General features: G+C 46.8%; 1 protein-coding gene across 4 annotated transcripts in view; it reads left to right on the top strand.

The window, feature by feature from the left end:
- ATP8B3 (ATPase phospholipid transporting 8B3) overlaps positions 1–13,152 on the top strand; it is a 133,588-nt gene that overhangs the window by 37,626 nt on the left and 82,810 nt on the right. For all 4 annotated transcript variants that reach the window (XR_012803513.1, XM_075611547.1, XM_075611546.1 and 1 more), the window contains exons 6-10: positions 692–753; positions 2,425–2,497; positions 4,583–4,653; positions 4,757–4,839; positions 4,969–5,127. Coding sequence is in view for 3 of the 4 variants with exons in the window: in XM_075611547.1 (XP_075467662.1) it covers positions 692–753; positions 2,425–2,497; positions 4,583–4,653; positions 4,757–4,839; positions 4,969–5,127 (448 nt within the window). In the remaining variant the exon portion in view is untranslated. The remainder of the gene's footprint in view (positions 1–691; positions 754–2,424; positions 2,498–4,582; positions 4,654–4,756; positions 4,840–4,968; positions 5,128–13,152) is intronic.

The raw sequence follows: 13,152 nt of genomic DNA, 5'->3' as shown, positions 1-13,152 counted from the left end.
ATAGCACATAATTAGAACTGCTTTAATTTGCCAACATTAGAAACAGACTTTTTAAGATTTACGCAAGGTTCAACTTGGCGGCCGATTTTGATGCAGGTTCAATTATCTTTTATGGTGCACCATTTTTTTAAGCTTATGGCGCAAAATAGGAAAAAAAAGGTTTCTACATAGACACACACAAGCGCAATATCATCTTTACAGTTCCATGTGTCAATTTTACGACAAACATTACATTTGTAATGCTTGGTACATAGACCCCGCAAGATACCTGCAGTATTTACTGTAACAAGTTGTGCTGTCGCTTTCCAGTGCTGAAGTAGATATCCGAGAGTACCCTCTAGCACGAGGAAGATGACTATCCAGTCTATTGAGTAAGGTCTTTTCAAAGAAGCGCTGCCATCATGGGAAAAGACTGTGCAAATGGTTACCATGGTGGTTTTTCCAAGAACAATGCAGTAATCCTGCAGGGACTTATGAGTTCAAATAAAGTACTCTAATAAAGTATTTTCCATACAAGGAGCTGGCTTTGGGGGGGGTGGTGAATTTGTATAGATCTACTGAAAATCTGCAGCATAATCACGTTTAGTGTTTGTGTAATGCATCTGTGCAATGAGATACAAGTGGTCCACACATGTGGAGAGTACTTCCTTATTTCCCCGTCTCATGTCACCTGTAACTTCCCCTTTCGCAGGCACGGCACAAAAGTGACAGAGCCATAAACAACAGGCCATGTGAGATCCTCATGAGACAAAGGTGGGATTCTTATTGTTATTTATTTATAAAATGTTTTACCTGGGAGTAATACATTGAGAGTTACCTCTCGTTTTCAAGTATGTCCTGGGCAAAGAGTTATGATGGCAGCAGATACATGGCTACATTAAGTGAGCAGGGTTATACATTATACACAAGACATTGCATGCACAGTTAAAGATAATTTGTATTATGGGCGTATATAACAGTTACAGACCAGATTAAAATGTGAGACCGCCTTAGTTTTGAAAGAACTTAAACTGGTGGCGGCTGTGAGAGTCTCCGGTAGATTGTTCCAGTTCTGTGGTGCACGGCAGTTTATTGCACAGTGAAACTTCACTTCCACCAACCTTCGCTTCACTGAGCGGGGCTTTGCAGTTAAGCAGAACACATTACATTACATTATAGTTGCAAGTGAGTTATAAAATCTTGACTGACGCTGTAATCACGAAAATAAAAACGTCCCCTTTGTATGTATAATTTTATTTATATTGTGCCAGCCATGTACGCAGTGCATTCAGGGCCGGTTTGATGGCAGTGCCATCGTTGCCAATGCACCTAGCCCTGTGGCTACGGAGGCCTCACACTCTTACCCTCAACATTTAAACTGATTTCCGGGGGAGAGCACGTTTCTCTGTAGGTGCCTCTTACCTTCTCTCCGGAGTCGGCATCTCCTCCTGTAATCATGTGACGGTGCGTCGCCATGACACCATGAATCCGCATGACGCCGCGTCACCATGACAACGCGACGTAGCAGGAGGAGATGCTGTTCTGGAGAAGGTAGGAGGCCCTGCTAACACCCCACTGCACCGAGCCCTGCAAAACTCTCAGCCGGCCCTGATTACTTTGCAAACAATGGGAATTAATGCAACAGGTAAATTACAACATAAGGCTAAAGGAGGCCCTGCCCCGCAGAGCTTACAAGCTTTATTCTGCTTTTAACCTAGTTATACATGTATATTATCTTATTGCACAAAATACAGCATAGTGAGGAAAATAATGAGAACGCTCATACTGTCAACGTAACCCCCTTATGCTCATGTGTATGTGTATTTTTATTTATATAGTGCTCGCAATGTAAGCAGTGTTTTAAAAAATAGATGTTAAAATACAGGGAAGTAAAATACTGTACAATAAAGTGCGTCAAACATACGATAGGAAAGTGAATCCCTGCCCCGCAGAGCTGACAACATATAAGTGGTACTTTGGGAGACTTACACAGACAGTAAGGGAAGCAGTAAGTGCAGTGCAGTATGTGGCATTGATAGTGGGTAAGTGCCTCTGTGTGTGTGGGAGGCAGGTGCTTAGCATATAGTGAGCGTAAGAGAGTTCTGCAGGGAGGAGGCTTTAGGGAAGAGAGAGAATAGTAGAGGTAAGTGGTGGAAAGGAGACAATGCTGAGCAGAGTGCAGGAGATGAGCAGGGGCATAGAGGGAAATCAAAGCTGAGAAGCAGAGAAGTGCAAAGCTTTGCAGATACTTTTCACACTCAGTGATGTGAAATCAATCATTTCCAACTTTAGGGCTAGATATATTTTAAAAAGGACCAATATGAGGGGATTTCTATTAAGAGGGAGTAGGCGGCAGTTCTCAGAAACGTTAAAAATTACAGAAAAACAGAAGTAAGATTTTTTTTCTTTTGAAATAAATGAAATAATCTAACAATTATTTTGAAGCTTTTACAGAGAGAAATGGAGGGACATCCAGGTCGGTGACATTGTGCGTCTACAAAAAGAGGATTTTGTGCCAGTAAGTGTGTACAGTTTGTGAGCTACTGAACAGCTTTATTTTAACCCCTTGAGTGCCGTAGGGGCCACGGCACCAGAATCCCACAGCCCCTCCGACACTTCGCCTGACACTTCGCGATGACGTGATTGCGGTGTCACTGACAGGAACGGAAGAGGAGTCCTCATACACTCCTCTCCTGGCCAGATCACATTCAGGTGCTCTACAGGAGCGCAGGGCGCGATCTCCCCAAAAACCTAGCTGAATGGCCATGACGTAGTCACTATATTATGGGGCCCCTGGCGTGCCAGACCCCATAACGGGGTGACTACGTCATGGTGCACCCGACGGGTTAATAAAACATCTGTGTCGTAACTGCCACGTAATAATGTGATTGGATTAGGGAAATGATCAGCCTGTGATGGGTGAAGTAGGAGATGTCCCGGTCAGCATCACTGCCTGTGGCAAAACTGGTTCAAGAAAATACCACCATGTTTCAGGAGTGAGCAACGCCAGTCCTCAAGCCTTGCCCCCCCCCCCCCAACAGGTCAAGTCTGCAGCACATACCAGCTTCAGCACAGGTGGCTCAATCAGAGGCTCCGTCAGTGAACCACCTGTGCTGAAGCTGAGCTATCCTGAAAACCTGACCTGCTGGGGGGCCTTGAAGACTGGAGTTAAGCCCCCCTGAGCTAGAAGACATAGACGAATATATGTGCAAGTTGTGGTCAGGCTGGGGCTAACAGCACATCCAGAACCAGTCCAAGAACGTGAGCACTTGCAGACTGACATCCAGATGATGTTACAGAAAAAGGGACGCTGCAGAATTTACAGACAACGTGAGACTTTGGGGTTTGTGCATGCAAACTGGAAAGAGTTAAAAGTGGTATGCTTTTCACGTTTACCATTAATAATCTTTCGCAGCATTTCAAACGTTGGCAATGGCTTTGCAAAAAGAGCCAAAGTTTGTGAAAGTTGTTGGACAGAAAGAAAGTTATGGTGCGTAAAAAGGTGACAAAAACCCTCCCCGTACAGTAAATAAAAATACCACCTGTGAGCACATTGACATGTCTCAGACAGGTCTGTAACCCTGCTCTTCCCCATTATATCCTAGCATACAGGTACTAACAGCTGTCTGTGAGTAGGTTTACTGGCTTTGCACTTCTTTAACAGAAGTTTGCTGTGCTGAAAAGCTGTGTCATACGGCAGGCATAACCTTATAATGATCCATGGTTAAATGGATAAGAAGCAAAAGGTGACACCGTGTGCTCGTTTGCATGCCATTACCAGGGTTGCCACCACTGTGGCTTTGACCTGGAGACTACGGGGTTTCAGTCATGTATCTTTGGGGTACGGGTTTATATATGAAATCTCCGGGTGGAGGCTCAGCTCTTACCTTCTCCGTGGCATCTCCCCCTACATGGTCCAGCCAACATAGCTCCATGACATCAAATGGCGTCGCGTTGCCATGACAGCGGGACATCACGGCGCCATGAGGCATCACATTGCCATGACAATGGGATGTCCTGCGGTGCCGCGATGTGACGTAGCGTCCCGCTTTCATGGCAATGCAACACCGTGTGACATTGCGGAGCCATGGGGACGGGACCATGCAGGAGGAGATGCCGGGAGATGCCGTCGCCTGAGAAGGTCAGAGAGTTAAGCATATAAATAAAAAAAATAAAAAAATACATTAAAAAAATTAAGTTGAATTGGAAAAAGGCTCTGGGGTAGCCATCAACAGAGGGTGGCAACACTGGTCATTACCCAGAATCCCTGGCTGTGGTGGAAACATTATACGCTAAGAGATCATGGGGAAAGGCAGGGTTGCAGACCTGTCTGAGACATGAATGTGCTCACACGTGGTATTTTTCTTTGCTGAAAGTTGCTGTAAACTTTTGTCTAATTTCCAGAAAGTTTGTCAAAAAAATAAATAATGCATTCGGGAGAATTTTAATCGCTGAGTAGTTTTGTGACTTTTCCGTTGCTTGCAAACGTCAAAAGTTCCCCAATTTCACACGTACACGCCAATGTTTAGCACATCTCTATTAAAGAAATTGGTGAGAGAGACATCATTGATTGGAACAGACACTTGCCCTTTTATTTTAACAGGCAGACCTGCTTTTGCTATACAGCTCAGAGCCAAACAGCCTGTGTTATGTGGAGACGGCGGATATAGATGGGTAAGGGTTGCTAAACAGGTTTTTTGTAGACGCTACTGACTGGATCAAACTCTTATCTTCCAGCACACCAAAGTATTTCTTTCTTTTTGTTCCCAAAATACAGCGAAACAAATTTAAAGTTTAAACAAGCTTTGATGGTCACGCACAGCAAGCTCAGCACACCAGGCTCACTGGCAGCATTTGATGGTGAAGAAAATGTTTTATATTCCATGTAGATAGCAATCTATTGTTGAGAGTTCAGCGTTAACCAGTTACTTGATTAGCCCCCCCCCCCCCCCAAATATATTAAATTCTTATTTATTGGTGTGGTTTTAGGTAAAGTAACATGTGAGGGACCCAATAGCAACATGCACGTGTTCGTAGGGACCCTGGAATGGAACGCTGCAAAGTATTCCTTGGATAATGAATGTATTCTGCTGCGGGGCTGCCGGATACGGAACACGGAAACTTGCTATGGCTTAGTGCTTTACGCAGGTAAGCTGCGCAGGCGCAAATGAGAATGTGAGAAGGTTATGTGGGGCGGCCAGCTCAGCTTAACCTTCGAGCCCCTGTGAGGGCTTTGTGTCAGCTGCATAACTGGTGTAAAACTGGGATGATAAAAAAAAAAATACAGCACTGGATTTACAATACCAAAAATTCATATTGAATGTAGTATTTTATTTTTCTTTTATTATTCTTTTTTCGTTTTTTTCTAGTTAACACCCCACCCTCAATTCTGCCCCTGGAAGACTCTGATAAATAAACCTCTTTATGCCACTGTATCTGAGGATGCAACATTTGGATTGTTAGCTCTTGGGAACAGCGACTTTTTGGAGACTATTTAAAGCAATGGTATTTTATTTGACTGCTTTGCCGGTTTAAGAGAACTTTCCCAAAGTTTGCAACACCCACAAATATTTCGCTAGAACTTATAGACCCAAACGTTCTAACGAAGCGGCCCAGATTGTCTAAAATGTCGCTATTTTGCTTGTTTTAAGTGGTAAAATAGCAGTCCTGTGTTTGAGCGGATTTCGAAAGCAAGCGAAAATGCAATGTTCGTGGACTTCTTAGCGTTAAAAAGGGTGACATTGGCCAAATTCTCTTAGGCGACTTTGCAAAAATAGCCCTGTATGTGCATGTTAGTCTAATAGCTGAAAGAGAGGCTCAGTGAGTAAACGCACTGATTTTGAAGTAGGGGAGCCTGGGTCAAATCCTGGTGTCAGACCTTGGGTAACTCACTTTACCTCCCTGTGCCTGAGGCACCAACATTATTTCATTGTGAGATCAGGGACTGCACCTGCACACACTCTATGTATCGCGCTGGCTGCTTTAGACTTTCCCACTCTATTGAACAGGTAACTTCTTAGAATAAAATTGGAACACGATGTTCTGCCGTGATGGTGAAATCCCTTTGATCCAATAATTACAGTACAAGGAAATCCACTCAATACGTGGGTTGGAGAGGTACACGTAGTTAGAGTCCGTAAGCCTGTGGTCTGGGGTTGGAGAGGTACTCGTAGTCGTTATCCATAAGCCCGGGGTCAAGAGCCAGAGAGAATCCAAATGCAAAGCCAGGTCAGTACACGAGAGGTAGGGTGACCATTCGTTCCGTTTTTGCCGGGACAGTCCTGGTTTTTGCTGGGCTGTCCCGGTTGCCCGTCCGTCCCGGGAATGTCCCGGTTTTTCTCCCTGGTGCGCGGGGGAGTCGGCGACAATGCGTGGGGGGAGCGAGCGGCGCCGGCGCCGAGGAGGAGTATGCGGCAGCCGGGTAGTATTTTTTTCATGTTAGAATGCCGGCGGGCGGGGCTTAGAAAATAGAAGCAGGGGATTGGTTGGAGGTTAGAGGATCTCGGGGGCAGGGCTTAGTACCGGGTGGAGGGAGCTGCTTCTGAGTGAGAGAGGTGTGTGTGTGTGTGTTTCCTGTCTGTATCCTGTATGTGTTTGTGTGCTGTCTGTCTGTGTGTGTGTGTGTCCTGTCTGTATCCTGTATGTGTTTGTGTGCTGTCTGTCTGTCTGTGTGTGTGCTGTCTGTCTGTGTGTGGGTGTGTGTGCTGTCTCTGTGTGTGTGTGTGCTGTCTGTGTGTGTGTGTGTGCTGTCTGTGTGTGTGTCTCTTGTCTGTGTGTGTCTCTTGTCTGTTTGTGTGTCTCTTGTCTGTCAGTGTGTCTCTTGTCTGTCTGTGTGTCTCTTGTCTGTCTGTGTGTGTGTCATAGGAGGAGCTGAGGGGAAGGTATGAGGAGGGGCGATCTGAGGAGCTGAGGGGAAGGTATGAGGAGGGGCGATCTGAGGAGCTGAGGGGAAGGTATGAGGAGGGGGAGATATGAGGAGGAGGAGATATGAGGAGCTGAGGGGAAGGTATGAGGAGGGGGAGATATGAGGAGCTGAGGGGAAGATATGAGGAGGGGGAGATATGAGGAGGGGGAGATATGAGGAGCAGAGGTGGAGATATGAGGAGGGGGAGATATGAGGAGCTGAGGGGAAGGTATGAGGAGGGGGAGATATGAGGAGCTGAGGGGAAGGTATGAGGAGGGGGAGATATGAGGAGCTGAGGGTATGGTATGAGGAGGGGGAGGGGAAGGTATGAGGAGGGGGAGATATGAGGAGCTGAGGGGAAGATATGAGGAGGGGGAGATATGAGGAGGGGGAGATATGAGGAGCAGAGGTGGAGATATGAGGAGGGGGAGATATGAGGAGCTGAGGGGAAGGTATGAGGAGGGGGAGATATGAGGAGCTGAGGGGAAGGTATGAGGAGGGGGAGATATGAGGAGCTGAGGGGAAGGTATGAGGAGGGGGAGATATGAGGAGGAGGAGATATGAGGAGCTGAGGGGAAGGTATGAGGAGGGGGAGATATGAGGAGCTGAGGGGAAGATATGAGGAGGGGGAGATATGAGGAGGGGGAGATATGAGGAGCTGAGGGGAAGGTATGAGGAGGGGGAGATATGAGGAGCTGAGGGGGAGGTATGAGGAGGGGGAGATATAAGGAGGGGGAGATATGAGGAGCTGAGGGTATGGTATGAGGAGGGGGAGGGGAAGGTATGAGGAGGGGGAGATATGAGGAGCTGAGGGGAAGATATGAGGAGGGGGAGATATGAGGAGGGGGAGATATGAGGAGCAGAGGTGGAGATATGAGGAGGGGGAGATATGAGGAGCTGAGGGTATGGTATGAGGAGGGGGAGGGGAAGGTATGAGGAGGGGGAGATATGAGGAGCTGAGGGGAAGATATGAGGAGGGGGAGATATGAGGAGGGGGAGATATGAGGAGCAGAGGTGGAGATATGAGGAGGGGGAGATATGAGGAGCTGAGGGGAAGGTATGAGGAGGGGGAGATATGAGGAGCTGAGGGGAAGGTATGAGGAGGGGGAGATATGAGGAGCTGAGGGGAAGGTATGAGGAGGGGGAGATATGAGGAGCTGAGGGGAAGGTATGAGGAGGGGGAGATATAAGGAGGGGGAGATATGAGGAGCTGAGGGGAAGATATGAGGAGGGGGAGATATGAGGAGGGGGAGATATGAGGAGCAGAGGTGGAGATATGAGGAGGGGGAGATATGAGGAGCTGAGGGGAAGGTATGAGGAGGGGGAGATATGAGGAGCTGAGGGGAAGGTATGAGGAGGGGGAGATATGAGGAGCTGAGGGGAAGGTATGAGGAGGGGGAGATATGAGGAGCTGAGGGGAAGGTATGAGGAGGGGGAGATATGAGGAGCTGAGGGGAAGGTATGAGGAGGGGGAGATATGAGGAGCTGAGGGGAAGGTATGAGGAGGGGGAGATATAAGGAGGGGGAGATATGAGGAGCTGAGGGTATGGTATGAGGAGGGGGAGGGGAAGGTATGAGGAGGGGGAGATATGAGGAGCTAGGGGAAGGTATGAGGAGCTGAGGGGAAGGTATGGGGAGGGGAAGGTATGAGGAGGGGAGGGGCAGGTATGAGGAGGGATGGGGGAGGAATGGGGAGGGATGGGGGAGGAATGGGGAGGGATTGGGGAAGAATGGGGAGGGATTGGGCAGGAATGGGGAGGGATGGGGCAGGAATGGGGAGAGAGAGATGGGGCAGGTGTGAGGGGAGATATAAGGAGGGGGGAGAGGGTAGGTATGAGGAAAGGATGGGGAGGGAGAGGTGAGAGGAGGTATATGGGGAGGTATGAGGGGAGGAGAAGAGGGGGAGATATAAGGAGAGGGGGAAGTATGAGGAAAGGAGGGGGCTTTGTGTGTTTGTCACTGTGTGTGTGTGTGTGTGTGTGTGTGTGTGTGTGTGTGTGTGTGTGTGTGTGTGTGTGTGTGTGTGTGTGTGTGTGTGTGTGTGTGTGTGTGTGTGTGTCACTGTGTGTGCACGTATATTGGGGAGGGAGGTTGAGTGTGGGGAGGGGAGAAAATACATGGTGGTGGGGGTGTAAGAGAGAGGGGGGGAAGGAATGGGTGAGAGGGGGGGAAAGGAATGGGTGACTGGGGAGTGTGAGGTTGGGTGAGAGTGAGGAGGTGTGTGAGAAGGGGGGGGGTTCTCGCAAGGCCGCCGAAACGTGGGTAGAGGGCCCCTGTAAAAACGTTCTTCCTGGGCCCCGGGAAAGCTGTCTGCGGCCCTGCATGGCAGTGATGTCACTGACTGCCACGAGGAGAGCAAGAGACCCTATTCTGCAAAGTGTAAGGTCAGGAAGGTCACATTTTTAAAAGTCTTAATTTTAATTAATGCCTACATTTTTTTATTTAATTTATGTCAATTAATTATTTATTTAATTTTAATTTGTTAATTATTTTAATTTTAATGAATGTCTTCATTATTTATATATACACAAACACACACTGCAGGGCCCACCTCCTATACACACAGACACACACTGCAGCCCCCACCAACGGGACGTTATGGTGCCGAGGCAAACATGTCACCGCCTGACGTCAGTGGCTCGTTGTCATGGCAATGGGGTGCGTCACGTGATGTAATTTGTTTTATAAATAATTTTTTATTGTGTCCCTGTTTTTCATTTTGAAAATCTGGTCACCCTAACGAGAGGTTAACCGCAGAGGGCAAGACTGGGCTGGGCTGGACAAGACAGGCACACGCAAAGGCTACACAAAGTTATGCTCAGCAATGAGACTGAGCACTGAGCAGGTTCTTATACAGGAAGTGACCAATGAGGCAGGAGGCAGAGCGGAGGCGCGGCCCCAGCGGAGGCAGGGATAGGCTGCAGGAAGACAAGGGCTCATAGCAATCTTGACTCGCAGCTGGGGCTCGTTGCGCGACGTCACGGGTGCACGCCGCGCGCAGTGGAGGCGCGGCTGAGGGGGCTGAGCTAAGGTCCGTGACCTGGTAGCAGAGGAGCGCACGCTCGGTAAACAGAACGGGGGAACGCGCACCAGCGGGGGGGGGCGGATCGGAGGTAGCCGCCGCAGCAGTACTGGTATGTAGAGAGGAGGGACCGCGCCGCAAGGGACGCGATCCTCGAATCCTCACAACGTGTGAGCAATTAGTGCAGCTATTCACATTTCCATGTCCAGTATTTATAGTATTCGGTTTCCTGATCCAAATCATTCAGCTAACCTGGTATAACTACTTGTTCTATTTTTCGAAGAAGGTACGTCACTTTGAAACAACACATCTATTGTTTCAGAAAATATGATTGGTTCAATGTTCTCAGTGTTTATATATAATGATGTTACGGTCCTGTTTATCGGCTCTTAAGTTACATTTGTCTGAGTTGCGCTATCGCAACGTTTGTGGTTAGAAAGTTACATTGGTGCCAATTCAATATCCGTGCAGGAGAACAGATCAGCTCCACTCAAATGAAAGTAGCCCTGAGCCCTCGGCTACAGGGCGCCATGACCAGAGGGACTAGGCTCTCCCTACCTGAGTGTGGACTGTGTCCCCCCCTGGCATCTCCCCCCTTCCGCCCTCCAGAGGCAGGGGGTGATGTGGAGGGGGGAGGGGCCAGGGAGTTTAGAAATAGACAGATGCAGGGGCGCAGGGTCAGTCCGCACCCTGCCATGAGATTCATCAGTCTGGAGCAGCTTTTGCTGCTTCAGCAGCTTGTGGGAGCTGAAGCGATGCATGGGTAGAGCACATGGTCATCAGCATGGCAGTGAGGAGGTGCAGGGATGCATCAGTGTCCGGGGAGCGCCAGTGCGAACCAAATAGAATAGATGAGGAAACAAGGTGGTATGGAGGTAGAATGGGGGCACGTGCGAGTTTGACAAGCAGCGAGACACCCATAGTAAATACAGATAATACTAGAAAACTTCTAAAGACTAAACCAAATTGGCGCAGAAAGGAAGGAGCAGATAAGATAATAGTACAGGCTGAAAGAAACCTTAAATGCATGTTTGCTAATGCAAGACGCCTGACAGATAAAATGGGGGAGCTTGAATTAGTAGCTACAAATGAGCAGTATGATATCATAGGCATTACTGAAACATGGTGGGATGAAACTCATGACTGGGCAGTTTGTTTAGAGGGTTATTCCCTTTTTCGGAAGGATCGAACAAATAGAAGGGGAGGTGGAGTATGTTTATATGTTAAACCGGATCTAAAACCTATTATAAGGGATGATGTCTATGAAGGGAATGATGACAATGTAGAGGCCTTGTGAACAAAAATTATCAGTAGAGGTAAAAGTATAAAGAAAATGTTTGTAGGTATATGCTATAAACCAGGGGAGCGCAATCTTTTTTCCCTGCGCTCCCTTTCGCCTTTCCCCATCTCCTCGCTCTCCCCCCCCCCCGCTTACCTTACTTCAGATGTCCTGGCGTCATGACGTCACGTTGCCATGGCGACACATCACCTGGAGCGTCAGAAACAAAATAAGTAGAAGTTTACAGAGGCCCTGCAGCTCCCCCGGCATTAATTTAAATGGATTCGGGAAGCGCGGGGGGCCTCTGTAAACCCTGCGCCCTACGCAGCGAGTCTCTCGCGCCCCCCTGAGGGCGCACCCCCCACTTTGCGCACCACTGCAATAAACCACCAAATATCTGCGAGAGTGAGCAAGCTAAAATACTTTTACAAATGGAGAGGGCATCAAAACTGGGTCATGTTTGCATAATGGGGGATTTTAATTATCCAGACATAGACTAGGGCAATGAGATTAGCGTTACAACAAAAGGAAACAGGGTTTTGGGGGTGCTTAAAGATAATTATATGACCCAAATTATTGAGGAACCTACCAGGAGAGGGGCAGTACTGGATTTGGTCATATCAAACAATGTAGAAGTAATAGCAAATATTCAAGTCCTGGAACATTTGGGTAACAGTGATCATAACATGGTCTCATTTGAAATAAATTATTAAAAAACAAATTACTTGGGTTCAACAAAGACCTTAAACTTTAGAAAGGCAGATTTTAATAAACTGAGGTCTAATCTAGTAGTAATACAATGGGATGATGTTTTTGCAGGGAAAATGTAGAAGATACTGTAAATGGGCAGTCTTTAAAACATTGTTTGAAAAGCAACTTATCAGTGTATACCCTTGTGTAATAAGTATAAAAGAAATAAGACAAAACCAATGTGGCTAAATAAACAGGTAGGGGAGGAAATGGACAAGAAGAGGCAGGCGTTTAGATTCTTGAAGTCAGAAGGGAAGGAGACATCGTATCAGAATTATAAGGAATGTAACAAAAATTGCAAAAGAGCAATCAAATGAGCAAAAATGGATAATGAAAAAAGGATTGCAATAAAAAGTAAGATCAACCCTAAAAAGTTCTTTAAGTACCTTAATAACAAAAAATAAAAAAATAAAATCTAGGACCCTTTCAGTGTGAGTTGGGCAGGTGGATTATTGAAGATAAGGAAAAAGCAGAAGTATTAAACAAATTCGTTGCCTCTGCGTTTACCAGGGAACAATTAATTTCAATAGTAGTGACGCAGGAGGAAGCCACAACCTCCATATTAATGAACAATTGGTTAACTGAGGAAGAAGTTCATAGGCGGTTTGAAAATATTAAAGTAAATAAGGCACCTGGCCTGATGGCATACATCCAAGAGTTCTCAAGGCGTTAAGCTCAGTAATAGTCAAACCATTACTTTTAATATTCAAGGACTCAATTTCCACAGGCTTAGTACCACAAGATTGGCGTAAAGCAGATGTGATGCCTATATTTAAAAGGGAGCTAGATCACAACCGGGGAATTACAGACCTGTAAGCCTGACTTCAATAGTGGGGAAACTACTTGATGGTTTAATACGGGATAATATTCAGGAATACCTAATGGAAAACAAAATTATTAGTAATAGTCAGCATGGATTTATGAAGGATAGATCATGCCAAATTAACCTTATTAGTTTGTTTGAGGAGGTAAGTAGGAATTTAGACCAGGGTAATGCAGTTGATGTGGTCTACTTAGATTTTTCAACGGCTTTTGATACGGTTCCATACAAGAGGTTGGTGTACAAAATAAAGCAAATTGGACTCAGTAAAAATATATGCACCTGGATTGGAAACTGGTTGAAGGATAGACAACAGAGGGTTGTCATAAATGGAACTTTTTCAGGTTGGGCTAGGGTCGGAAGTGGAGTACCTCAGGGATCGGTACTGGGACACCTGC

Source organism: Ascaphus truei, chromosome 8 (genome assembly GCF_040206685.1).
Source record: "Ascaphus truei isolate aAscTru1 chromosome 8, aAscTru1.hap1, whole genome shotgun sequence".
NCBI classification, from domain to species: domain Eukaryota; kingdom Metazoa; phylum Chordata; class Amphibia; order Anura; family Ascaphidae; genus Ascaphus; species Ascaphus truei.
Note: the sequence above shows the minus strand (reverse complement) of the source record. Positions and strands in the feature narration are given on the sequence as shown.